At 41.3% G+C, this 27,890-nt stretch overlaps 1 protein-coding gene across 4 annotated transcripts; it reads right to left on the reverse strand.

The window, feature by feature from the left end:
* Positions 1 to 406: 406 nt before the first annotated feature.
* il16 (interleukin 16) lies at positions 407 to 27,692 on the reverse strand. Of its 4 annotated transcripts, none has more exons than XM_078792512.1 (26): positions 24,405 to 24,996; positions 23,972 to 24,014; positions 18,248 to 18,485; positions 17,782 to 18,052; positions 16,175 to 16,314; positions 15,309 to 15,426; positions 14,931 to 15,074; positions 14,713 to 14,818; positions 14,254 to 14,402; positions 14,038 to 14,145; positions 13,602 to 13,716; positions 13,402 to 13,475; positions 11,880 to 12,132; positions 11,606 to 11,723; positions 11,321 to 11,453; positions 10,972 to 11,059; positions 10,696 to 10,886; positions 9,945 to 10,082; positions 8,877 to 9,029; positions 5,924 to 5,996; positions 4,679 to 5,721; positions 3,105 to 3,253; positions 2,749 to 2,911; positions 2,465 to 2,566; positions 968 to 1,388; positions 407 to 736 (listed from the first exon to the last, which is right to left on the reverse strand). In XM_078792512.1, exons 2-26 carry the CDS (start codon positions 23,982 to 23,984, stop codon positions 564 to 566), a joined length of 4,674 nt encoding a protein of 1,557 aa, XP_078648638.1. In that variant the 5' UTR covers positions 23,985 to 24,014; positions 24,405 to 24,996; the 3' UTR covers positions 407 to 563. The 4 variants fall into 4 exon arrangements, with proteins under 4 accessions (XP_078648638.1, XP_078648641.1, XP_078648642.1 ...); XM_078792515.1 differs by having other exon boundaries at positions 968 to 1,096; positions 1,160 to 1,388; positions 23,972 to 24,996; XM_078792516.1 differs by lacking the exons at positions 23,972 to 24,014; positions 24,405 to 24,996 and adding an exon at positions 27,427 to 27,692.
* Positions 27,693 to 27,890: the final 198 nt, after the last annotated feature.

Below are 27,890 nucleotides of genomic sequence, written 5' to 3' on the forward strand. Positions count from 1 at the left end.
CCCATATAAGGAATCCACCCTCTGTGACATCACAAAGGGGCAGTTTTACCACGCCTTTTGAAACCGAGTGTTTTGAGTCATCCTAAACTTTTTTAGGGCTCACTTCCAAATGGGATAACCTCATTATCGGAGACTTTGGCATCGTTTAACAGGAGAATACAGCATTATAACTATATTTATAGGTCAGAAAAGTGGAAAGGCATCTTAGGTCCCCTTTAAAAAGCCGAGGCACATACCAGACTGACAGTGAACCGTTGCACCATTTCATTTATATAGCGTCTTTCCGAACACTTTGCACCAAAACCATTATTGTTTGACGGTGGTAAACTACATCCGTAAAACACAAATGACGGAAAAATTGCTGCCAATTGGATCCAAGCAACAACAAATATAGACATATAGACAAGGTGGGTGAAAGGTCTTGCTCAAGGACAGCAGTGATTGGGATGGAGGAAGTCGGGTTCCAACCGCCAAGCCTCTGGTTTCTGGACGACCTTCCCAAGTGACCTCAGCCCCAAGATGATAAATAATGAATGGATGATACCAAGTCTGTTGACTAAGACTCAACAATGTTGTGTTTTGTCTTCATTTCTCCTGACGTCCACCACAATGGGGCCTTCAGGTAAAGCCTTGATCATGGTCCAGGCCTCGAAGCGAGTCATGTCATGGAGACTGGTACCCTGGACTTGCAGTACTTCATCTCCACACTGAAGACCGCCCTGTTCTGCTGCGCCACCTGACAACCACAACATACACAAAATGGGTTTACTGGGTTCCACTGGTGTGCAAGAATGACTAAGTTGGAGAAAACAGAAGAATCGCCGTAAAACGGGGGAGGAAAAAAGGGATCTTAATGATGGAAGTGACCACAAAGTACCAAAATATCAAAGACAACCCACTGAATCATCATTGGTGGACATCTTTGCTGTCATCCATTTATGTAATAACCCCATGAGACGTGACGTACCTTTAAAGATCCTGTTGATGACTATTGGTCTATCTCCATGGATGGAAGCCTTTCCTCCTTCCAAGGCGAAGCCGACTCCGCCCGCACCTTTTTCTAGTTCCACACTCACCAAGGTACCCTTGTCCTTGTCTGCAAACACAGTACTTGACACAAGCGTCCTACTACTTGGAGATTTCAGATGAAGTGACGTACTTGCAGGGTGGGATTCTTCACAGCTTCTGCCTTCTTCTCTCGGTTCCTCCTCCGTTCTCTTGCAGACCACCACCACAGCCAGTTTGAGCGTGCGTGCCTGACGCAGAGCCGCGGTGGCTTCGGCATGTGTGACACCACGGAGCGTCTGGCCGTTTATCGACAACACTTCATCTCCTTTCTGGATGGTGCCCTCCTGCGTGGCCAACCCGCTTGGGAACACTTTGTGTACCTGTACAAAGAAGACGCATAGAAGACGTATACATCAGGTTCTATGGAGTGTCCATGACAGATTTTGTCAGGACTGGGATGCCAGTTTAATACTGTAGAGTAGTGATGCTCAACTGGTGGGCTGCGACCCAGAGCTGTTTTCAGTGGGCCTTGGGTTCTTTACCCCAAAAACAACAATAGTCACGTATACATGGACCCAAATATTCCAATTCCATTCGGGTTATTTGCTCAAACGGAAAGAATGTAACCTTTGTATACACCTCATTCCAAAAGAAAAGTGCCAATCCGAATGAATATATAATGGGATTCCCAGGGGTGGAATATTCCTTTCCCCAATCCGATTGAGGTATCTTGTACCTGCTCAAACGAAAAGTTGTCAGACTGCGTTCTTCTTCGTGGTGTTTTTCTTCTTCTGTTGTTTATTGGTGGTTGGCAAGCAGCTTTGGTGTGCATTAGCGCCATCTGTGGAACAGAATCTAAACCCTTCTATACGCCATTCACAAGTCCACTTTTATTCAAAAAGAAAATACATATCTATATAAAACATGTGCCCAGCTTAATTATAAAATATTAGCAAGATTGAACTTTATCTTTTCCTGTTCCCGGGTGCGTTCTTTCAGCGAATGCTGAGATATGACGTAACACGCAGCTCGAGATGTTCTTCGATTTAAAAAAATGGAGGCGAGCAATCGGCACTGGACTGCTGCGGAAAGTTTGTTTTTGTTTCAAACTAAATTTCAAGACTGGACGAAGAGAAACTGGCAATACGGAGTTATTCCAACAAGTGAAAGAAAAACTGGAGGAAGTCGGTATCACGTGATGTTGGTGTTTACGCTTTACTGGGCATGCCCCATTGACTATTCTGGTTGATTATAGCGGCGCTTGTAGACAGGCCATTGGAATATTCCTTTCCATGTATACCATTGCTTTCGGAAAGGTCATTCGGAAAGAGAAAAACTCATGTAAACGTGGCTAGTGTAAAGACCCAATGTGCATGAACGCACCTCACACTGGTATAAACGTAAACGAATCTTCATCGCCCTGCATGCAGTGAAGACTAAAACAGTATGTACTTACAGCAAGAGATTTGCTCTCCAGGTCAGAACCTCCAGCAATGCTAAAGCCCAGCCCGGCTCCTTCTTCTTTATGCAGAATCACAACATGGATGTCTTGCAGTTGCTGAGGAGAAAACATCTTCACTATTTATGTCAGCATTCTCATTTTGTGTCATCAACCTATGTGCAGGTGTGCCCGCGGCTGGCCACAATAAAAGGCCATTCCCAAATGGTGCAGTTTTATCTCACATCAACAGTTTTTGTGTTGAGCTTGTAAAATATCTATGTATGGGACTCCTGTTTTACCTTCAGCATGTCGTCATCCAATGCTCTGACTTCTCTGATCATCGTCTGTATTTCTTCTGACGAAATGGCCGAGATGACTGACTGAGCGCAAGAAGCAGGAAGTGCTCCTTCTTGGCACCCCGTCTCTCCGAGCTCAATGGTACATTCTCTGAGAGTGGCCAAGCTGTGTAAGAAAGCGAATATATGACGACACATCGTGTAGTAGTCGCACACTTTTATCTCTTCAAAAGAACAGAACAGCTCTGAAGAAACAGGAACTCTTAGTCCCCACTTCCTCTTGAATAGAAACTAAGCACAGCTCTGTGTGGTGAGACGGTTCCTGCTGAAACAATGAAAGGAGTGAAAGTGGTGCCCACCTGACAGAAAATCCAGTATCAGAGACATCTGGAACAGGATCACACTCCTGATGGTCGATATCATCTGCAGTAGAGGATTCTGGGAGATCTGGATTAGAGCTGCCATGGTCAGTGGAGATTGGGAGGGTGCGCATCAACGCTTGTGATACCTGGAAAGATCATTTAAATAGATAAAAAAAAGTTATTAGAATAAAATATAAATTACAAGAAGAAAATTGACCCAAAAAACTTGAAATGGTTGGAAATTAAAAAAATGAAAATAAATGCAGAAATAGACAGAACAGATCTAATTTTTTGAGAAACAAAATAAAATAAAGTTGTGTTTTTTCCAAGAACTACAGCTATATTACGGGAATGAAGTCAAAATAGAAAGAAAAAACTATGATTATTAATTATTAATTAATTGGGAAAAACATAGCAAAGACACACATTCATAGAAATACTATGCTTTTTAATAATATCAAAGCTGTTATAGTATGCATTTTTTTCTTGAAATCTATATAATTTCGTAGCACATTTATATGTATTAAAATTTATATGTGGAAATAATGCGGGTTATAGAGTATAATTCCGAGGAGGTGTTGACGTTTTCCACGGAAATGCTATTGATGCAGTACAATACTGCGATAATCAATAGTGTCACTGAATGCTGTTTACTCTGCGGTATTACATAAACAGTATTGTAATATTTTCTAGACTGCGCACCAAAATGTATTATTTTTATTCTGCCTCATTTCTGACACAGCTACTTCCATATTTCACTATTTTAAAAACTCAAACCAGTCAAAATGTTCAACACATTCTGCATGCAATGGCGGCCTAATAGTAATGGTAATGGTTTTATTTCATTTGAACATGCATCAGATTACAATTGAATGCATCCCATAATCAGTTCCCAGTTCCACATGTCCAAAAGGAGTAGGAAGAAGCAAAGCTTATTAAATCCTACCTCCATCTGGTACTTTTATCAGTAATTGTTACATTTGTTCACTTCCTGCTTTCCTAATATAGTATTTATTTTTTTTGCCAACCTTCCCCCAAATATTTTCCAAACATTCCCATTGAAAATTGACAATTGTTAAATTTCACTGATCACATTTCTGAACTGATTAAACCTGAAAACGCCTTTTGGATCTCTTGGGGAAAAAAAAAAAAATTTCCACATCCCCAAAAATACAAATGTTCCCCAAATTTTCCATAACAAAAATTCCCTTAGATGTTAAGAATTCTTAGCATATCCATATTTCTCAACCGATTGAAACCATTCCAATAACAAAACATTCAACTCAATTCCTGGTGAATTCTACCTTTTCTCAAATCATTTGAATCATTTTGGAATGAAAACATTCAGGCTTCTCTTGTGTTGTACGGTTCTTGGTTCTTGGGTTTTTGGATTATTCTAAACAGTTGCTAGATGGATTTCAAGGTTGTATCAGTACAGTACAGTTTAATAACTGTGACTTATTTTTCACAATCATTGCCATTGAAACCTGAATCCTACAAACATAGGAGCGCAGGAAAACAGAACACATTCTACCCAAGCTCATCAGTGGAGAGAAGTCAGAATACCGTACCTGGTTGCTGAAGGCAAGGATTTTCCCAAAATTCTCTCCCTCTAGGTCCTGATATGAGGTACTGTCTGTGGATGGACTGCCACTTCTTGTCAAGTTACTTTGTTCTCTGTGGTTCCTTTCTGGAGAACTTCCCTCTTCAGCACGGCTGGATCCCAAAGAGGCTCGGCTCGGGCTGGTTACGGTTTTGACCTCCACAGACCCGCTCTCGTCCACGTTCTGTATTTCTGCTTCTTGAGCATCATCCAATTCTGCGGATGTTTGGACGTTCAAGGTATGCTGGACTGAAACTGAATTAGAAAACTGTCTCCCATGTTTTAGATCTGTATCGGTAGTCTGACAAGATGGGGGGTCCACAGATGACTGGCAGGATTGAGGCTCGGTATTGGGAAGATTTTTTGTTTCGCCACATTCAAGACTAGATGAGCTGGCAGAAAGTGAAGCAGACGTCTCTGTTACTCTTTCAGATGCAGATTGTTTTTTATGTGAAGGCAGGCGAAGGGGGGTAGACGAGGACACATGCTTTTCCTTTTCCGCATGATCCGGACTCTCTGGGTTTGAAAAAGTCTCAAATGAATGGATTTTGTCTTTGATGGACAGGCTGGCAACAGACGAGGCAGATCTGACATTAAAACTTCGATGGAAGCCTCCGGCTCGCCTCGTCTTAAGAGCTTCACCCTGCTTCTTCTGATCTTGCTCATAGCGGATCTTTCTCAGGCTTTGGCGAAACCAAGCGGGTTTTGGTGCCACGGGAGGCCCCTTTTTTAAACTGCTGAAGATCTCCATTTTTTTCTCCGCAGAATTGGTGGTTAATTCTGTCGCACTGCAGCTAAGCTTTTGGGTGTTTTCTTCAGTCGTCATGGCGACAGGTGATAGGTGAATACTGACAGGCTGGTGGAGACGGTGACAATTGTGGCTAACTTGTTGCAGATCTTCAGGGGAAGTGTCTGAAAGGCGGACCCAAGGATCCTGAAGCTGGTATTGGATGCGTGCCTGCCTCCGAAGAGCTCTTCTGTTGGACTGTGAGCAAAGCACAGCTGATCCACCTGCGCTCAACATAGAACAATACAGGTAGAACAATTTGGTCATTCATTCATCAACAGCCCACCATCAGGTCTGTGACAAGTAAAACTGTTTCAAACAGGAAGTCAACAGCCTCCGTGTGCGGTCACTTTCCTGAATAACAATATCATTGACCAACATCTCCCGGGAAACGGAATCAGGTAGGGAGATGCAAAGCTGTCTTACCTGTGTGTACCTTTTCCTTCACCGTGAAGCTTTCTCTGCTCCCCTGCGACTCTTTTCTCATTTGGTCTTCTTCCTGATTAACAAACAGGAAGCACTGTTGTCACGAGAGGTGCAGCAACTTCCGCTGACACTTTTTCGCACACTGATGCAAACACACACACACATACACAATGCATGATGACCGATTGCAAATACATGCATACTAGACAAGATAATGTAGAATTTATGTGTGAATGTTGAAGAGCTGAACTGAAATACTGCATGAAAAATGTGGAATACCAGGAAAGCCAGGATGTTTTATAATGCTGCAATGGTTTGAGGAAACGTGAAAAAAAATCACGTCAATTTCCATGAGAATTTGGGCCCTGTAAAATGTGATATTCTGGGAAAATCAGGAATTTTTCATTCATTTTCAATGCCGCTCATCCTCACTATGGTATGCTGGAGCCTATCCCAACTGACTTTGGAGGCAGACGGGGTATGACCTGGACACAAACAAACAACTATTCACACTCACATTCATACCTATGGACAAAGTAGAATCATCTGATTACCCAGAGAAAAGCTACAAGGAAAACATACAAAACCCAAATATTCCAGATCTCCTGACTGTGTGGCCATTTTACGAGAATAAACTTTTCAGTGGTTGGGGAACATTGGGTTGGGAAAAGTTATATAACATTATGGGAATAAATTAAAAATATTATGGGAATGGAATCATAACATTACAAGAAGAAATTTTGCAAAGATTATGAAATGATTCTGGTAAAATTGTCCCTTTTTTTGAGTTAGAATATATGTTTCTCTTAATATCAGAATGAGAATTCAAATCATTTCATATTTTGACTTTATAAAATTGGAGCTGCTTTTTCAATTTTTGCTGATTTTTATTTTTAATTTTTCAAACTATTTTCTTGGACATTTTTGGTTTGGAATATTACCACTTTATTCCCAAAGTACTAAATTTTACTTTATTCTTGTACATTCTCCCAACCTAATTTTTCAAAATGTACAACAATAGCTTGTTTCTCAGTCTTTTTACTTTAATATTTCAACTGTATGCTAATAAAATGACATGGTTTTACTCATAATATTATGATGCTATCCTTGCACTATTTAGTATTTGGCCCTCCCTGGAAAAAGTTTGGACACACCCCTGATCGACACATAAAGAGTCTTAAGCATGTCTAGTGTCTAATAATAACATCATAACGTGTATGAAAAATCTTCAACATTCAAAGAATTAAGATGATGGCAAAATGACAACATAAATAAACCATAAATGAACAATCAATGACAACTACAAACACACGTGCTCTCTGTGAGGACAAAGTCACGTCATACATGAACTAGGGTGCCTCTCCAATGCTGTGTTAACGCCAGTAGACAAATCCTGCATCACTGAGAGCCAGTGGATGGATCATGAAATGGGAATTCCATGAAATGACAGACATCGGATTCTTCATCAAGTGATCAAGAACAAAGTGTAAACCAAGTCATTAAGTCTGTGTTTCATTAAATTAGCAGTTGAACTGATTCATTAAGCTTTATTACAAGATTAATGAAGCATCAATGAGTAATATGTTTGAAACTAAGACGGCAGAATGACCATTAAAAGGTGAGATTGGGCAACATGCTCAAAACTCAAAATGATCACTTCACCTACATCCCTTAAGAGTAACTTCACCATCTTTCTCACACCTTTGCATACGTTGCTGAAGATATGGATGCACTGGAAAGAGAGTACCGTGTTAGATGTTATATTAAAACATCAATAGTCAATAAATGTTAGGGAGCAGAACAGGAAACTCACAATGAACAATGCAAACAAAGCTCATGTAAAAACTGACACAATCCACAGTATCAAACTAAATGCATACAGTCAATTCTTGAGCAGTGTGCCTCATTCCTGATGTGCATGTACACAGTATTCCTGCATGAAGCAGAATATGTGAAAACATACATACTACTCCTAATACTGCTGCTTTTTAGTCATAATTTAAATGTAACTAGCAATCTAGCAAACTAGCAATACCTGTATCAATATTTAACCTTTTTGGAGATGCTGACTTCATATTCCAACATGAACTGGCACCTACCCACAGTGCCAAAACCGCTAGTAACTGGTTTACTGACAACCGTATTACTGTGCTGGTTCACCTGACCAGAACCCCAGAGAGAATCTGTGAGGTATTTTGAAGAGAAGGATGAGGATCGAAGCATCCTGGTCTCTGTAACACCTCAACAGTAACACAGGCTGATTACCTCCGTGCCAGACTGAATTAAAGCAGTGATTCGTGCAAAAGGAGCCGCAACCACGTATTGAATACCCTAATTTAACATAATTGAAATTTCTGTATTATAAATTAGCTTTTTTTTTTATATTGTAATTTTTTGACACATGAATTTTTGGTTTTCATGAGCTAAATGCTATAAACATCAAATACCACACACAACAGGCGAAATACACGTGACACAGCCTTGAACAGCTCCCCTCCACCTTATTTCTAAGGGGGAAGCCAGCCACCCTACTCATTTTGACTCCTTGTACCCACGATCTTGTCCTTTTGGTCACTGTTCAATCATATAGGTCAGTAAAAACGTCTTCAATTATATTTTGATATAAGTCGCCCTGGACCAAACTGGAAAGTGCGACTTGTAGTCTGGAAATTACGGTAATTCTACCTAATGGTAGGGGTGTAACGGTAACTTATTTAAGTGTCGTATTTGTGTTCATCTTGGGTACAGTGAGGAAACAATAACCAAAACATAAAGCTGCTTAACTTTAGTGTAAACATCTTCAATAGTTTGTAAAATGATACAAAAAACTACTAACTGCTGTGGGATGATTCGAAAAAACCCCTAAAATATTACAATAGTTTTTCCACAGAGTGACGTTATACCTGTAAACACTGTTGTTTGTGTATTGTGTATTGTAAGTGCCATGCAGTACCTGGCAGTGAATGTTTATTGAGGTGTTCAATCCATCATCTCTATCTGGGGACGCTCTACTGGAACCACTGGAGTCTCCATTGTAACCTTCCTCGCCGCTCACATCCTGAGACCAGGCGTGGCGACGTGGAACAGCACGCAGCCTGGAGGTGGACTACACAACACACACACAAGTTACCCTTCCTTTTTTATGGTAAGAAAAATAATGATCTTGTCTTACTGACATGACAGCGTGTCATTTCTGTCTGAATCACGATTGAGGACAAACTCCAATACGACTGGTCCCTGGGTTGCGGCAAGCCCGGCTGTAATAAGTGAATTTCCCAAGTAGGATTTACAACCTTCTAATGTGCTTTTTTTTCTATTTAGAGCCCTCTACACATGAAATAACATCCCTATAGTCACCTTCACACCACATTACCCAATACAGGAGACAGCAGAAGGGTCCAGAGTTGAATTTTAGCTTGGCTTGGGTTATGGCTAGAACCGTAGTCCATGTTAGGGATTATTGTGCCTGCAGTAAAAGCCTGTTGTTCCTGCGATCAAGTCTGGTGCTTGCACATAGTGACCAGTGTAGAAGATACATCAGCACAACATCTTTGAATGCTTCTTCTAAATGCTTATATCTTTATTTTATTTCCTTTAGCAATTTTTATGCTTGATTTAAGCATAAAATCCACAAAATTTGCTTAAATATGCATATTTTTGGACTAACAATATTTTGTATTCAACCACAAAACTGCATGATGATATTTTAGATATTTTTTCCAAAATGTGATAGAATGAAGCCGCAAAATTCAAAGTGTACACCAGTGTTTCTCGTTTATTTCCTGCTATGTCCCCCTCCCCCAACCCCATTTCAAATACTACAGATTGAACTCAAAACTGAAACCAGATAAATGCAAGAAAATGGAGAGCAGTGAAGCATACAAGCATATTGAAGAATCCAATTGCATGATGAGAAGAACAAATTGATGCAGGTTGGCGGGTCTGCGCTAATACTGAAAGTCATCCCTGCCTCTCAACGATGTATTCAGGTACCATTTTGGAGCATAGAAAAACAAGGTACCTTATTGGCCCTGGAAGCGTCATCCAGGGTCTGCTGACTCGGCAGGTTGGCAGCAGGACAGTTAAACGGAATGTTGTAGTCATCATCTGGATATACTGGCACTGACAGTCTGTTGTCAGACCATGTCTCTGTCATTGACTGTAGGGACAACACACTTAGGGTGAGTACAGCACCCACACTAGGTCTTGCCTACCATCTCGCATCACTTCTATATGGCTGTTTGGTACTTTCTTGAAGGGACAAGACTTTGATGGGCTTGATATTGGCTTTTTGACCAATATCCGATATTGTCCAGCATTTCATTACCGATATAGGCCGCAGTTCTTCCCTCAAACTAACGTTGTGAATGAACACATAATGCTTCTTATACTGTGAGGAATAATTGCAGATGGCGGACACGCTGAGATTGTCAGGCTGTAGGGACCTTCATCAATCGCTTGCCGATACTGTATTATCAGCAGAACAAACAATGCCAACATGATCCAAATAACTCCATGGTTCTAACCTGGAAAGTTTGGCGTGACACTTTTGTCCAGGTCGAGGATGAGATTGTGTTCAAGTACTTCAGGGTCTTGGATCGTGAGATTGACAGACAGATTGGTGCATCGTCTGCAGTGATGCGGACTCCACATTGGTCTATTGGGTAAACTTACGAAATCTCTAGGGGTTCAAATACTTATTTTCCCCCACAGTAATAAAAAATTCCCACTGGTTACATCGCTCTCCGTGAACCATTGGTAGCCTTACGTACCTTGGGTGTGTCTAGGCTATGGACACGGGCTGGTGGGTTGTGATGCGTTTTATGACAGCTGTGGCTGATGAGGCATCGGCTGTTGGTGTTATCACTGCAGGAGCGCGTCATGAACTTCTGAGCTCCACGGACCGTGGTCTGACTGAGGCTCCTTTCTGAACAACGGCCGTGAGACTCCAACCTCCGCAGTCCTGTTATGGTTTGCAATGTTTACCACTTAAATTGTACACTGTTGACCTTGGAATACACTAGAAAATGAAAGCAATGAATATTTACCATCAATACTCCAATTGCTCTTGTCCTTTTTTAGTTTGCTGTTTTCCACAGCTTGAGCTATTGCATCGTTCAGCTGGTGTTCTGATACCTGTAAAATACAGAAGGTGTAGAGGGTAGAACTGGAAAATTTACACAATCCAAAGCAAAATGTTGGTGTCACTTTTCAACGTGCAGCACATTGCTTTTCTCAATTTAGTCATATTGCAAGTTTATCCATGTTAAGTGAAGACAATAATATAGTCTTTCCCCCCTGCCAAAATAATGTTTCAAATAATTTCAATTTCTGACCACAAGTGTAGTGTTAGCGCTGATGGGTACAAATCAAGATGAAGATGAAGATGATACCTACTTTGGGATCAGGGTGTCGACTGATAATAACCTGAACTGGACCTGGACTGCATTGGCTCAGGACTGTGTAGACGTCGTTCAGTGCCATGTTGTAGACCACGGTGTCATTGATCTCCATGATCTCATCCCCGCACCTGCAAGTAGCACGTCCACCAATGGAAGAGAAAGGGAGAGTGAAAATAAGACAAATTAGACAGGAGGAAGATGCAGTTTATTGGTGGTGGTCTGATTGATTCAAATATTGATGATATGCTACAACACTCACAGACCATTGATAGATCCTTACCGGAGTCTGCCATCAATGTGTGCCACAGATCCAGGAGAGAGTGTATGGATGAAGATTCCAGGACATCCGTCAGTAGATGGAACACAGCACAGTCCAATACCCAGACCAACACCGGCCTCTGAGAAGGAACAATTCAATGCAGATTTTTCTATGGTCTCTGGTTCTCTTACAACAAACAATGCCGCAAACTATTTCATCTTCAGGAAGGTCCAATTTCATTTTTGTGCATTCTTGCCAAAGTTTAGTGGCTACTCCCGCCAAAAACAAGGCTGACCTTTGTGCAGGGTGATTTCTATCATGATGCGGTCGCGGGGTTTAGCAGGCTGGCCGAGAACACTCGCTCTGGAGCTGTCGCAGGTTTTACTCAGGTAGTCGTACTCTCCCGTGTCAGTGCTGATCTCCGCCATGGCTGTGGTGGAGTTTAGTGAGCGTGATCTGCACAGTTGATTTAGTTGGGGCTGGCCGCACAAGGCCCCCACCCGCAGGCTTGTTCTCACCACCAGAGCCAATAGACCCTTTTTGATTTGCTGAAAAACACATGAAAGTCATCAGGAAGGAAATGCGTACATGTTCTTGCTTCATCTTAGTCCACTGGTACACACAGCATAATCAAATCTTTCTTTTACTCAAGGCAACATCTGGGTTTAAGAGGGTGCAACGTGATGATGCAGATGCTCCTTCAAATTGCATGAGTCTTTTAAATGGTGTAATATTCCAGTAATATTCACCATCTTTGTGTCGTTTTTTGGTGCAGGGAAAAAGAAGAGGGTGTCTGCAGGCAATGTGCCTTCCCAGTGGTAGGAAAAGGCTCTATAGTACAATGCCTCAACCAATCAAGGCATTACAGGCCATTTGATTGCTGACAGAAAGGCTTTGAAAGACAGAAATGTCTTTGAAACACCTACTGGCCTGACTTCGCCTTGGCTGCCCTACGTTTCTTCATGTTAGGGTATTCAATGTGTCATGATCTCTTGATGGCAAAGGCAAAAACGCTTTCTCACTTTTGACGTAGTGGTATTGCTGAGCCGCATAAGCAAGCCATTGCTGCGAAGTAAGATAGTCATTGGAACAAAAAGTTAAGTGGTAGACCTAGGCCTCATCTTCAACAGTACAAAATCTGCACAAGAGCATCAAACATGGGACATTGAGAGGTGGAAGAAAACAAATGCAACGGTCGTCTTGGCTTCCAATGTTACTGGCATGACAAGGAGATCCCACCTGAGACGTTTTCCACGCGGTACAGTGGAGGGGCTGTCATGATCTGGGGTGCTTTTTCCTTTAATTGAACAATGACGTTTCAGGTTGTGCAAGGGTGTCAAATGGCAGCTGGATAAATTGTGATGTTGCAGGAGGACATCCCTCATGAATGAAGGCCCTCGTCTGTGTGGTAATAACTGGCTTTTTCAACAGGACAATGCTGCAGTGCACAATGCCCGAATTATCCTGCATGTTCCCCTGATCCAAATCCAATTGAGGACATTTGAGGATGGCAAGGGAAGTTCACAAAAATGGACACCAGTTCCCTGCTAAAAGCCATCTTCACCAGCTGCAGCCTCCTGGAAACATTGGCATCAAGCATGCCCAACCCATTTTTAAAGTGATGAACAAAAATGGTGCAGCTGCTCATTACTGAGTCTTTTTTGAACATGTTGTTACTATTTTTAGTTTTTCGATTGGTCTTAAAATTTAGATCAGGGATGTATTTTTGTTAGGTGTATTAAAAGTTATAGTTATCTATAGTTAATTCTTCAGTACTCTGCGGTGATTCCTAAATGTGAAATTGTACTTTGCCTTACTTTGAACTTGTGGAGGGCTTCATCGTGACTCAAACCGTGCAGTGACTCCCCATTGAGCTCCAGTATCTCATCACCTATACACAATATTACAAACCACCGGTGAGGATTGATGGGAAGTGCTTAATTATTCATGCATGCCATGCATAGTTGTCATTGGAACAGTACCAATACCAGTAATGATTGATCGGGTGTATGCTTACCCTCTTGTAGCCTTCCATCAGCAGCTGCTGCTCCACCAGGAAAAATGGTTTTGACATAAATCCCCATCGGTCCATGGATGCTGTCCTTCCCACCCACTATGCTGAAGCCCAGACCCTTAAACAGCGGCACATTTGGCATCATTATGACCTTAGGACTGAGTAACATTACATTACAGTACAGTCACAAATCCACATCCGCATCACTGCGTAAGCAGTGTGGATTATTAGAAGGGATTCACTTTTTTATGCTTGAAAATTATTCAGTTCAGCAAAAAAATATGTCAAATTTGCTGTTGCAATGTAATTCTAAAACATGATTATTATAACTAGTAATATTACTACTTAGTTATTATGAGAGTGTCTTCCTAATTGCTTAGAATCATACAGTGTATACAACCGTTAGCGTACTTTGACATTTGGAGTGTTTGGTTCCTACCTTGCCATGGCCCTTCATCAACACAACGTTACAGATCATAAAAGCTTGAGTGTTACTGCAGGAATGGACCAGTTGGGCAGAGCTGAGGGAGCGTGATGACCGGCAGGGCTGCAGACAAGATGAATGAAACACACATGACTTTCAGAATAAAAATAACAGTAGATGATTAAGATTGTGCTGAAACATTGGCTCAAGTGAACAGTAGATCAAGCTCACCTGGAGTGAACTGTGTACTAAATCAAGCTGTTGGGATAGGGATTTTCTGTTGCCGTAGAGATGACATCCCCCGTCAGGCTGAGTGGTGTACATTTCAGGGCTTTTCATAATGATGCTGTCCAAGTCCCCGATCCAGTAAGGACGAACACCTAAACAGAACCCAAGCAGCACCTGCTCCATGACGCCAATTTTTGATTTAGAAACATTAAATATATGTGTGTATTTATTCAATACTCCATTGAATAGGGACTTGGTTGTACTATGTTGTTAAAAAGGATCATGGATCATTGTTAGTTCTTCTTCGTATTACATGACTTAAAGGACCTTCAAAAATGCTTACATCCCTCCGTCCTGATTTCTTATTTTTCTGCATAAAAATGAGAAATCTGTATGTAGAATCGTGTCGACAGACATGCTTGTTCATGTAGTTATGTCAGAACAGTTCAAGTTCCTACACACTGTTTGAATTGGAGTCTGTCTTATTGCTGCCCGTCTGTCCTGTTGGATTCTGCTGATGTTCGTCCGTCTCCCAGTTGGTCTCTTCCTTCACCTCCGGAATGGCCAACTTCATACAAATACACAAGAAGAAAACGTAAACAAACCTAATTGGAATGAAAGTGTTTTTAGTGACAATACATGTAAGTATATTGACGAGGTTGTTAGCACATTGTGAGTACCTTGAGATGGTTGTTGTTGGCTGTAAGTCCTTGGTCTGTGTATGTAGACAAAGACAGCTGATCTGACTGGGAGATAAGTGATGGATGCTGCAGGCTTGTGCTTAGAATTTGGGAATGGAGAGAGTCTTCACACTGCGACGTGGGCTGCAGTAATGTTGAGGAAAATAAAATAAATATTTGTTGTGTGCATAGTTAGTACAATGTGTCTCCGCGAAGGTGAATAATTGCATGTCACTACATTTAACTATGTTGATTGATACATTAATTTTCACATGTTTTACAATAATAAATTTTATATTTGCATTCTAACTTCTAAAGAGTTCTAAAGAGTGTGTGAATGATGATACAGATGATGCACACGGTTTGCTTCAACTGTACCTGACTACAAGATGTCGTGTACACGCTCCTCAGTCTCTCCGCCTCCATCCATGCAGCACCAGTTAGACATTGTCCGTTGAATGGTGACAGTTTTTCTGGGCTCAGGAAGTTGGAACCTCTGAGGGGGAGGAGCAAAGATAGTTCGGTATGAGCAGGTTATTTACAACAGACGCTCTTTGAGATACTTCATGTTCAGTGTGTTCTTATTACATTTGACTATTATTGTAGTTGTTGTTGACGGTGGTGTACTAGCTGTGTGTTGCTTTTCGTGTTGGTTTATTATTTATTATTATTTATGACCTGTTAGGTCAGGTCATACCGTTGGTAACCACATGAATAGGCATGCCACTCTTAAAGAAGTTGAGCATTATTACCTTTGAAAAGGCCAAATATTTGCTGTAGCTTTGGCGCGTACTTGGTGTTATGTATCAGTGTAACACCATTATGTATCAGTGTAACAATATTCATACAGATTTCACACCAGCACCCCACAGTAGTTAGTATATCGGATGTCCGGGACGCCTGGATACACTGTGTAATATACACATATGTAATGCACACTAAATAAAAAAAAAATCATTTCATTGCTAATCAATAAATATAAAAATATCATATAGATAATGCATGTCAAATCAAATTGTGATAATTTTCCATTTCAATAAAAAAAATACATTTAAAAAAGTACATACCAATATTTATATATATTACATTATGCATTTTTTATAAAATAAATTTTAATAATTTCATTTCATGAAATATTTTTAAAAAGAGAAATATTTAAATGTATGTATCATTTTTATTTTTAAAAGGTTTATAATTGCATGTTATATACATTTTTGTCCAACATTATACCTTATACTGTATACCTGTATACATCCCCTCCTCTCATCCTTGGCTCCATATGAGTATCTTTGTCTTCTGCCTGGATGCCATAATCTGACATGTCTGGTACACGCACCTCCTCAGTGGCTCTTGTGGCTACACACATCCTCCAAATGCTACTCTCCTACAACAAGCAAACAGAGAGATGAAAATGATGCAGCATTCAGCTTATTTATTATTTTATATATTTTTGATTCATAAAATAAAATTCAACAAAGAAACAAAGAATTTGTGTTTTATTTATGCTATTGGACAGGTTAGGTGTCCTGAACTACTATGGATTTACAGTAATCGCTCTTTTATCACAGTTAATTGGTTCCACAACTAACTATAAGTGAATTTCTGCAAAGTAGGATTCCTTATTGTTAAACGGATAAATATTTTATAGTTTATAGCAAAACGTGTTCAACCTCCAAAATACATTTTTATTTTATATTTTTATTACAACCATCTAGGCATAAATACAATTTGTTATCCAAAATACTAGGTATACCAGAAATAAGACATAGCAGACATAAGTAAGCCATAATATAGACTCAACAATGTTGTATCTTTAAAGCACAAAATTCACAACCATTCTTAATACGGGGGCCGGATTTAGACCAAAAGTAAAATTGTTTTGACTGTAATAAAAACAGCAGCCTATTTACTATTACACTCACACAAAATAACATCTTAAAAAGGCACAAGACATGTGGTGATCACATGTGGTCATAAGTGATCATTTCAACTACAGCAAAGCATGCTGGGAAATACGTAATCTGCCCATTCCATCCATGTTCTATGCCGCTTATCCTCACTCGGGTGGCGGGGATGCTGGAGCCTATCCCAGCTGTCTTTGGGCGAGAGGCTGGGAACACCTTGGACTGGTCTCCAGCCAATCACAGGACACATTTAGACAAATATAGACCATTCCCACCCAAATTCATACCTATGGACAATATTCTCACGCAAAATCTTTTTATGAGGCAAGCTCAAACAGAAGTGGTTGCAGTTGGTGATTCCCAGGAAAAGAACATTTTTTTTTATCTGTTAACGGCATTTCACTCGGGACTGGTTTTCTGAATGTGAAATATCCGCCAAACTGTTGCTGAAGCCCGAAACAGTGTTCTCTCGCCAGGAAAGGTGAATTAATGTCAGACACACTACGCCGCTGTGAGGCCACCGAGGTGGGGAGGAACCACAGCCTTGGCCAGGAGAAGCCGTGCGCTGTCGGCAGGAAAGGTGCATTCATGTTGAAGACACTATGCCTGCACTCAGTAAACGCGGACCTACAGTACCACTCTTTGAGTTCATAATCAGTAAGTCAGAGGTCTCCAGCAAGTACATTTTTTCCTTTTTTCAATTAGCTCTCTTTTAATTAATTTCATGATTTTTTTATTTTTACACATTTCTGCACGTACCCACAGAAAATGTTTGGACGCCTCTGATTTGAGACCAGCACCTTTTTAAAAAGTCAAAATCTGCACTAAAATCTTTCATTTTTTTTACACTTTTTGCGTTTGCCACCAGTAGGTCATAATGCAAACAAAAGCTGATTTTGTTTATATTTTGCTTATTGCATTCATTGTGTAAACTCTTGCATTTGTACCTTGATGCTAAAGGATTTCCGCAGTCTTGTTTTATTTTCACTGAGGCTTGTGTTTTGGTGCAGCTGTTCGGCGGTCTCTATCCCTCCTCTAGTCTCCAGGGTTAATTCCCAAGTCCTCCAGTGTCCAATTTTTGTATTTCTGTATCCTGTTTGGCCCAAGTCTGTCGTCCAGCCTGAACTCCATGTCCTTCTTTTCTCTGGCCCATCCTCAGCCTCCCTCGCTTCTGGACTGGGGCAGTCATCATTGGTCTTGTGACACAAAATTAAGGACCTTTGGAAGAAGAGAGACCAAGCTATCAGGTATCAGGAGTCAGTGATATGCCAAGTTGTGATGAATAGCAAATAACTTAAACTGGTTTTGTTTCAATACAGAGTTTTAACACGATAAACCCCAAAAGTGCTCACATTTCTCGACCAGAACATTGTATGAATTGTGTAAAAGTCAAACCTATGTCGTTATTGGTACCTGGAGAGCATGGCGAGCTTCCTGGAGCGATGGTTCTGGCCGTTGTTTGGGTTGTTGTTATTTGTATTGCTTTTCCACTGGTCCCTGCGCCTCCTCTCCATCCTCCGAGCAGCAGCCGTGCTGGCTTTTCTCCTCTGGTGGGAGTATCTCTGAGGCATGGCTGGATGAGTGTGCACCGGGAGCTGGGGAACCAGTACACCCCTCCCTCCTGGTCCACAGGTTAATGGCAAGGGTCGCTCTGGAGGGCAATTAGAAGATTCAGTTAGTACCGTCTGACACCACCGATGCGTAAGAGTATTCTGACGATCTGCTGAACCAACTGGAGAAACTCATAGCGATAAGAGCACTTTTATCCTTTCCAAAGAAATGTTGTCCTCATGACGTAGCATTTCATCACACACACACAATGCTCTTCAACAGAATTACTTACACAAAACAAAACAGACACAGATAATGGTTTTGAGCATTGCCAGTTTGCCCCAATAATGGGCTGACTAATGGCCTGCACTCTTCAACATCACATTACAGGCCGATCTTCAGATGCATTACGTTCACATTCACCGTGAACACTTTGGAAACAACATACACAGGCTATTACTGAAACCCATGGGATGTTTACTCTGATATTTGCTACCTCCTCACGTTCGACACCACCACAGTCAGAGGCTGACTTGCTCACAAGGTTTGAGCAACATTAATAGAATGTCACACAGGCAATGACCATGCCATTTTATACCCATTATCCTGCTCAGGATCACAGCGACCTGGACGCTATCCCCACTCAGCAGCCTATTTGCTTGATATTTTTACAGAACAGAACAAAACATAAATGTAAGCAAGTGAAATATCAAGTGTCAACATGAAGAAGATGTATCATGTAGCTCTGCTTCATCTTACTAATTTTCAGACATATTGAATTAGGCAAATGTAACATGATGCAACTTCCTTAATGCAACTTTTTAAGCATGTCTGAAAAAAATAAACCATACTGTACCAACATTGAGGTGCAACAAACCATTGTAGGGATAAATATGTTACATTGAAACATTTCGGAACATTAGCATTATAAAATGAAAACATTTATTACCACATAAACAAAAATTGTTACCATTCAGTACCAATGCCTATTCTCAAGTACCTGGCATCGGTACTCATCAGTGTAAATTTGAAAGGGGACCCACCAGTCATCTTTGCTAACTTTTAGCGAAAGGCAGAGATTGGGCCCCAGTCCATCCACAGCACATGACAGACACTCACACCATCACTGGGTGGAGATTGAACCCACACTGCCAGCAACTGAACAACTCAGCAACAAGAGTAAACAATAATTTCATAACTGACAGCTCTCTGAAGTTGCTTGAATCACAAAGCGAAGGTATGACGGAGGGGTTTCAGTGCCAGAGTGACCCAAGGGGCGATATTGTTAGTCTTGGAAGCAAACTGGTTCAAGGTTATACTGGTCAGTCAGACTGGTTTGAGTCAAATCTCACTAACAGGAAACAATTTGTCAACATAAGTCACTCCAGCGCCATCCCAGCCTCTTGTCAGCCTCTCTGTTCTTGGCCTGCTTCTCTCCGCCCCAAAGGCTTCTTCTAGGACAAATTATTCTCAACCACGGTGTCAATTTCCACTCATATGCAGATGACACACAGCTTTATCTCACTAGACAAACAAACTCTCATTCCCCCCACAGTACAACAGCTGCTTCAATGGGCCCTATTTTCATAGACCAGGCGCCGCCAACGGGGATGTGGCCAGCGCAATTTTTGTGAGCGGCGCAGCGCAACGCACCCACGCCTCCACCCCTCCCAACGCTGCAAGTGGCAAAGAGGGAGGAGAGAAGGCGTGACAGGGTTTAACACAGCAGAGTGTAATCTTAACCAATCAAATGAACGCCTCTCATTGCCTTTAAATTAGAGGCAGCAATGCGCATCACCAGGTGGACCACCTTAAACACAGCAGCAGGCTAATCCAGGCATCATGCTTGTGATGATGTGTTGATGATATATTCTCGGGATCTACTTCTCATCCTCCTTGCTTGTATTCCATGTTTTCAGATTACGTTAATAACCATCAGGTCTGACTACGCAAATTTCTTATCTAGTGCCTCCCACCAGCCACTCCCGCCCTTACAAGAATAAAGTCAAAATATTAAGACAAAAAGTTGCAATTTAATGGAAAAAACAATTTAGAGTCGCCAATTAGTCTAACATGCATGTTTTTGGAATGTGGAAGGAAACCAGAGTATAAACTCCACACAGAGATGACCAACCGGAAATTCCTGATCTCCTGACTGTGTGGCCAACATGCTAACCACGCCATAAAGTTGAAATACTGTATTATAGACAACATTTTTCTCACCTATATAACAAAGCTGACATACTGTAACTAATCCCACATCTATGGATGTGTTGCTCTACAAAATATCCATGTGGTCCTTGCGTCCTTTCATTTTTCATTATGTAGTCCTCACTAGAAAGATTTTGGACACCGCTGGCATGAGTGTTTATGCCAAGAAGCGTCCCTGGCCCCCGCTCTCCCTCGCCAACCTCCTGCTCTTCATCATGTCTCAGATTCCCCTGATGGAAGTGCATCAAAGAAAAGAAAAAGCCGCCGCTGTGGAAGTGAAACCAGATGCCGTGAAAATGCTGAGAAAGAGATAAACCGTTCCCAGTTCAAGCCAGCTCCAACGATTCAACCCCAATAAAAATAATAAAGATGATTTGCTCTTATGAAATGGACAGTGATAACAAGGCAATGTAGAAGTATAATTATTGACACTTCCTGTTTCTCCCTCCCTTGAAACGCCCATTCAGTGTACAAGACAACCTCTTTGACAAGTAAGGAATTATTGTCTTTTTTTTCTAATTGTTGCATTTAATTCTTGTATTTAATTTTTGTGACTGAGTATCCTTTATGAGTAATTTCAGGATCATTTAGGTAGAAGTTAGACTAAAACACTTTTGGAAATGATCTAGCTCCTGCATGTCTTAACGCTGCCATTTTGGGTAGGTCATATCCTGGGGTAGTCACATGACAACCGCTGTTTTCTGTGTGGTACTTATGGACTTGACGAGTCAAGCACACATTTGAACACATTTCAAGGGTTAAGTGTTGAATCCCGGAGTTTGCTTAAGGAATGATCTGGGTGCCTCGAAACATAAATGTAAATGTAAATGGCTTCCAGAGTGGGAAAATCTGACAACGCCACCTTGGACATTACTTTCTGAAAACGATGACATCACTGCCATGTGACCAGAAGTGAGCAGATGTTTAATGCTGCCAATAATTTCATTAGTTAGGCTTTGTAAAAATGTGAACATTTTAAACAGGGTCCTTTCTAGAATCTACCATACCTTGCTAGATGTTATCTGGGTGTACATATCTGTATAAAATCATCCTCTTCAGTTCTAGCAGTGAACATCTGCTGATGTTTGATGACACTTGTACAGAGTGGAAAAATGAGGCTTGGGTTGCCGGTAGAAAAAAGTGTTTATGATAGTGTTTATGATGGCTGAATAAACATGTGTTCACATATATCAGCCTGTCCTCAGTGAAAGCATACAAGTCTGCCTGTCGCCTCAGCCAGGCAGGCCCTGCAGCCTAACAGACCCCGATTGAGAGGAAATTCAGAGGGGTGGGGTTTCTCTGCAGATGAACAACGTGTGTGTTGTTTGGACTTTGCAACAGGAGTTTTCCAGTTAGAAAGCCAAAGTAGGCTCCACAATAAACAGTAGACCAGGGAACCTATTTGTCATGCTTTGCAAAACACCTTTGTGGAGTCATGGAGAGATTCTTACTTGTGTGTAAAGTTTGGTTTCTTGTTATGTAATTACTCGAATAGTCTATATGGAAGTACAGATAGACTGGAATTTGACACCGAAGTCTTCTCTCTGGCCACATGGCTGTGTGCTCAGTGGGTTGGAGGAACATTTGCGGCAGAAGATGGAACTGAGGTTCATTTAGATCAGGAGTGTCCAAACTTTTTCCAGCGAGAGACCGATACTGAAAAATTAAAGAATGCCATGATATTTTGTGAAGCAAGATGGGCTGCATGGCGGCCGAGTCCTTAGCACGCAGGCCTCACAGCTAGGAGACCCGAGTTCAATTCCACCTCTGTGTGTGGAGTTTGTATGTCCTCCCTGTGCATTTGTGGGGTTTCTCCAGGGACTCCGGCTTTCTTCCAAAAACATGCTAGGTTAATTGGCGACTCCAAATTGTCCATAGGTATGAATGTGAGTGTGAATGGTTGTTTGTCTATATTTGCCCTGTGATTGACTGGCCACCAGTCCAGGGTGTACCCCGCCTCTCGCCCGAAGACAGCTGGGATAGACTCCAGCACCCCCCGCAACCCTCGTAAGGATAAGCGGTAGAAAATGAATGAATGAACATCTGCAGTTAAATATATTAAGTACAAAATAATTAAATACAGTGGTAGGAAAAGGCTTGGGCACCCCAGATCATTTTTATGATTATCCTTTATAAATTACTGGTTGTTGGGATCAGCCATTTCAGTTAAATATATCATATAGCAGACAAACACGTATGGGAAGTGAAATGAAGTTTATAGGATATACAGAAAGTGCATTAATTATTTAAACAAAAGTAGACAGGTTCATAAATTTGGGCACCCTTGTTGATTTATTGATTTGAATACCTTTAACATTAATTATTGGAACACAATATTGGTTTGGTAAGCTCATTGACCCTTGACCTACACACAGAGGAAAGGGTATTTAAGGCGGCCAACTGCAAGTTCCATCTTCTCTGAAGAATAGCACCATGGTAGCCTCAAAACGACTGTCAAATGATTGTTCAACATCATGGTTTAGGGGAAGGATGCAAACAGAGATTTCAGCTGTCAGGTTCCACTCTGAGGAACATAATGAGGAAATGGAAAACCGCAGGTACAGTTCTAGTTAAGGCGCACAGTGGCAGGCCAAGAAAAATCTCCGATAAACAGGCCGAGGATGGTGAAAACAGTCAAACCCAACCCACAGACCAGCTCCAAAGACCTACAACAGAATCTTGGTGCAGATGGTGTCACTGTGCATCCTTCAACTATAAACGGAGTCACTTGAAGTATGCTAAAGCACATTTGGATCTACTAAATATTGATGTCATGTTTCTGTTGCGGTGCCCAAATTAGGCACCTGCCTATTTTTGTTTAAATAATTATTGCACACTTTCTGTAAACTTCATTCCACTTTCTATCTATCACTGTGTCCGTCTGCTATATGATATACTTAACTGAAATGGCTAATCCCAACAATCTGTGATTTATAAAGGAAAATCTTGAAATCAGGGGTGCCCAAACTTTTTCACTTTTTACAGGTGGGCTTAACACCCACAGAGTGTTAACGTATCCAGTTATTGTATTTTTTGGTTGTATCTCTTCCTCACACAGCTAAACAAGCTGAAAGGACCAGCTCACTCCCTCACGTGTAGGAGGCACTGGGTGTCCGAGGATGGCGTTCAAGTAGTGCATGAAAACTCTTATGTCACTACTAAGTCTGAAAAATGGAAGACACAACTGAAGGCCACCTCCAAAGGAACACACTTTTCACAAATGGCCATTCTGTGGGATCATGCATGATACACACGTGCAGTTTAAACATCCACAACTACACATGCACAGTTGAACTCTCTGGTGCCGTACGTTTGTATCCCAACATTCACTCCTCCATAACATTCCATGCAATAAAACAATTCCGTCTTACTCACCGTAGTCAAGCATTTCCACTCTTTCAGTCAGCTGCCACTGCTTCTACCGAAAATACAAGGCGAGACATGAATTGACTCAAGGAAAAGAGGCGGGACATACTGTATGTAACAACAGATCAAAACCAGGCCAGTGGAATTGAGTGCATGCTTCCTCAGTATCCTTCATCTGGTTAAGACCCCCCCCCGCTCCCCTCAGTCTGGAGAGCACAGCAGTGTGTGTGAGTAAGGCGCAGCTACTACCACCACCAAAATCACTGCGCTTTCCTGTCAGCCAACTCCAAAGGAAAACACACCACACTTAGCTGGAACTGACTTTACATCACAAACTGGATGAAGTCTTTTCCAAGGTTTCCTGTGTGTGTGTGAGGATGTGTGTTTAGGCAGCGGAGTGTGAATGAATTCTCTGTGGCTGACTTTACACTTGAACACAAACCCCTCATTGGAGACTTCATGACTTAGTGACAGTCAAGTTGTATGTCTTGGTCTGGTCGGCTTAAAAGCAGTGACTGGATGTTGCTTATGGTCCAGGAATGAATGAACCACTCTGGTTGACCTCAGCTTTGTTTTGGATTTATTCGTAAAAGAGGTTCGTCTTTTGGGCTACGGTCCTGATGCACTTGAACAAGGAAGCAACAGTTTACCGTAATTGCTTAGACATGGTCACATTCTGGCCTTGTGACATCTTGTGTGCTTCCGAGCACCGCCCTCGTCACAGAGAGGTGACGGGAGGTCCAACTGTAAGACCAAATGTGAGGTTACTTAGAGAGTGTGTCCGAGCACAGTGCACCCTGCTGGGCCAGGCTCCATGTTCCATCGTGAGCTCATTCAACCACACGTATTGGAACCTCTCCGTCATGATCTGTGTGCCTATCTGCTGTGTCTTGAACCGCTTACCTGACACACCTGGCAACAATTATCATCTGCCTCTTCTTAGCTGAACTGTGGACTGCACTCATTACCAATCCTAGTAGAGACTGGAGAAACTCCACTGGAATTTGAGAGGGCATCGAGACAGTCACCCAACACATGACAGGAAAGCTAGGAGAATGGGAAGCACAGCAGTCAACATTTTGCCAAAATAGGAAAGAAAATAGCAAAGAAATTTGGAATAGCAGGAGGACGAGTAAACCCCCTTGTGGTGTACCCTGAAAAGGCCCCGTGGAGACTAAAGTGGACCTAGAAATTAGACGGAAAAAACAGAGGACCTCCTGAGTTCATTTAGTCATTTGTCAGAACAACAATATGAGGACTTTATACAGGTACAGTTGGAACAGATGGGGAGAAAAATCCACTGACTATTTGGAAAGGGAGTGGGAATACACAAAAGAAGAGTACCGTATTTTCCGGACTATAAGTCGCACTTTTTTTCATAAGTTGGCAGTTCCTGCGACTTATACTCCAATATACTTATAAATAAAAAAAACTGTTTATGTTACATAAACAGTGGACACCTTTTCTGTTCATGTTTATTTTTTGTGTAGCTGAATAACCATTGTGTTAGCATATCTTACACCTATTCCACCTGTACAGGACGTAATGTCTGTTTTGGTCAAGTAGTTTGTAAAATAAATTACCTGCAAAAAATGCGACTTATACTCCAGAGCGACTTATAGTCCAAGAAATACGGTATTTCTTTCCCTTTTCTGTGCATTATAACACCAGAAAACAAGTTAATATGAGCTAGCTAACAATGCATGTCATTGCAACACACCCATTTTGACGCTTCAGCCCAGGGAAAAAAGGCCAACAGTGTTCCATTTACTGTACAGAACTGACCTGCTGCGTCGGGGCGTCTTAACTTGTTCACGGAAGTAGCGTTGCTTCCGATCAATGACGTTCTGGTAATATTTTGAATCATCAAAATACAGCAAGATACTGTACTACAGTAGTACAGTAGTATCATCAATGTATTTGTTCTTGCATTATCACAGCATGCATATAAAACGTTTTTTTAATTGGCTATTAGTTGAAATAGGTGTCCCAATGACGTGCATTGTTAGCTAGCTCATACCAAGTTGTTTTCTCTTGTTAATATGCACAAAAAAGGAAAATCAATGTGTCCATGTTTCACATTAGGATTGTGAAGATGGGCAATCCCATCTTCAGGTGTATTTAGGGTGAAGAACCAAGGTGTTATATTTATTCTGAGGAAGGGAATATATGTTTCCGTGTGGCAAAGTTATTGGGTGCCAACCACCATAAAATTGAAAAAGAAGGAGTAGAAAGACTTGTTCTGGTGACATTCCAACCCCTTTTTACAACATATTTTCTCATAACAGAATGGAGAGTTTCTAATATGGTGAAAGCACGTATTGATCTGCGTTTTGATTTGTCACCGAGCAGAGGCGGATGGGGAATTGCAAATAAATTGCTATTACATCTATTCACCAGAAGAGTGTGCTACTCACTAACCACATATGTTTATGAGGACCTTTTTACAATTAGTTTGCATGCAAACTGAGAATGGCTCATTCAATCAGTGAGGTTTTTCATGAAGGTCTCTTCTGCCATCTACTGGACATAATAGAGAACAAGTGAAATTTAACAAAAGCCTTTTTTAAGACCGTGTAAACTACATTCATTCATTCATTCATTTTCTACCGCTTATCCTCACATATGTTTAGAAATTCTAAAGGTCCATCTTTATATTGTGAGACGTAGAATTGGGAATGTGATGTATTCCAATGTAACATGCATGTTCAAATAAATGAATAAATTTCCATTAACAAACCACAAGATGATGTTACTATTTACAGTGGATAATAACCTGAACCACCTTTGACTTGACATAATTTGTCTTTTTTATTATTCATAATGAATTATTAATAGATTTAAACCTTTTTGTGTGTACATTAGTGCAGTGTGCAGTTTTTCAACTTTTTTGAGCCAAGGCACATTTTTTTTCATTGAAAAAATCCCACAGCACAACACCAGCTGAAAATGTGCAAAAAAGCTTATATAAGTGTTATATTGTTAATATTAACAATATATGTAAGTGTTATATTGTTAATATAAGTATTCTTTAACATTGAAGAATGACGTTATATTATAATGTCTTGAATAGGAATCAAATAAACTAATAATCTTTCATATTTATACTCGGTTGCACGGCGGTCAAGTGGCTAGCGCGCATCCACACACTCCATCTCTCCATCTCTGTGTGGAGTTTGCATGTTCTCCCCGTGCACGCGTGGGTTTTCTCCGGGTAATCCGGTTTCCACCCACATTCCAAAAACATGCTAGGTTAATTGGCCACTCCAAATTGTCCATAGGTATGAATGTGAGTGTGAATGGTTGTTTGTCTATATGTGCCCTGTGATTGGCTGGCCACCAGTCCAGGGTGTACCCCGCCTCTCGCCCAAAGACAGCTGGGATAGGCTCCAGCAACCCACGTGACCCTAGTGAGGATAAGCGGTAGAAAATGAATGAATGAATGAATGAATATTTATACTCACTCAGTGTGAAACCTGGGCCTGTTTGGATGAACACAGAGTTGATGTCCTGGCAGGAATCGATGAAAGACACACATGAAGCTCTTCCTCCACAGCTCTCAGTCTTTCATTGTTTTTAGTTTTTACAGCAGTCAGGCTTGAAAAGCTCACCTCACACAGGTATGTTCTGGAAAATGGGAGCAATGTCAAAATAGCTTTGTTGGCCAGCATGGGGAACTTTGGCTATTTCATTTCCAATGGCTTTGCAGGCGGGAAGTATTAATTGCTCTGCCACAGTGTGGGACTTTTTTGATTTAGCCTCAGCGACGTGGTAGCTAGCTAGCTTTAAGGGTTCTCTCGTTTACCTTTGCGGTTTTTCTCATGAAAGTTGCTTGTTTCTCCGTGTGTTCACGCAGGAGACCAAAATACTCCACATTTTTGTTTTGAAGTGAAGGGTGTTTCGTTTGGGGATGGCGTTTAAGCTTACT

This window comes from Doryrhamphus excisus, linkage group LG1 (assembly GCF_037039965.1).
Source record: "Doryrhamphus excisus strain RoL-2023G ecotype Guam linkage group LG1, RoL_Dexc_Guam_v1.1, whole genome shotgun sequence".
Lineage (NCBI taxonomy): Eukaryota > Metazoa > Chordata > Actinopteri > Syngnathiformes > Syngnathidae > Doryrhamphus > Doryrhamphus excisus.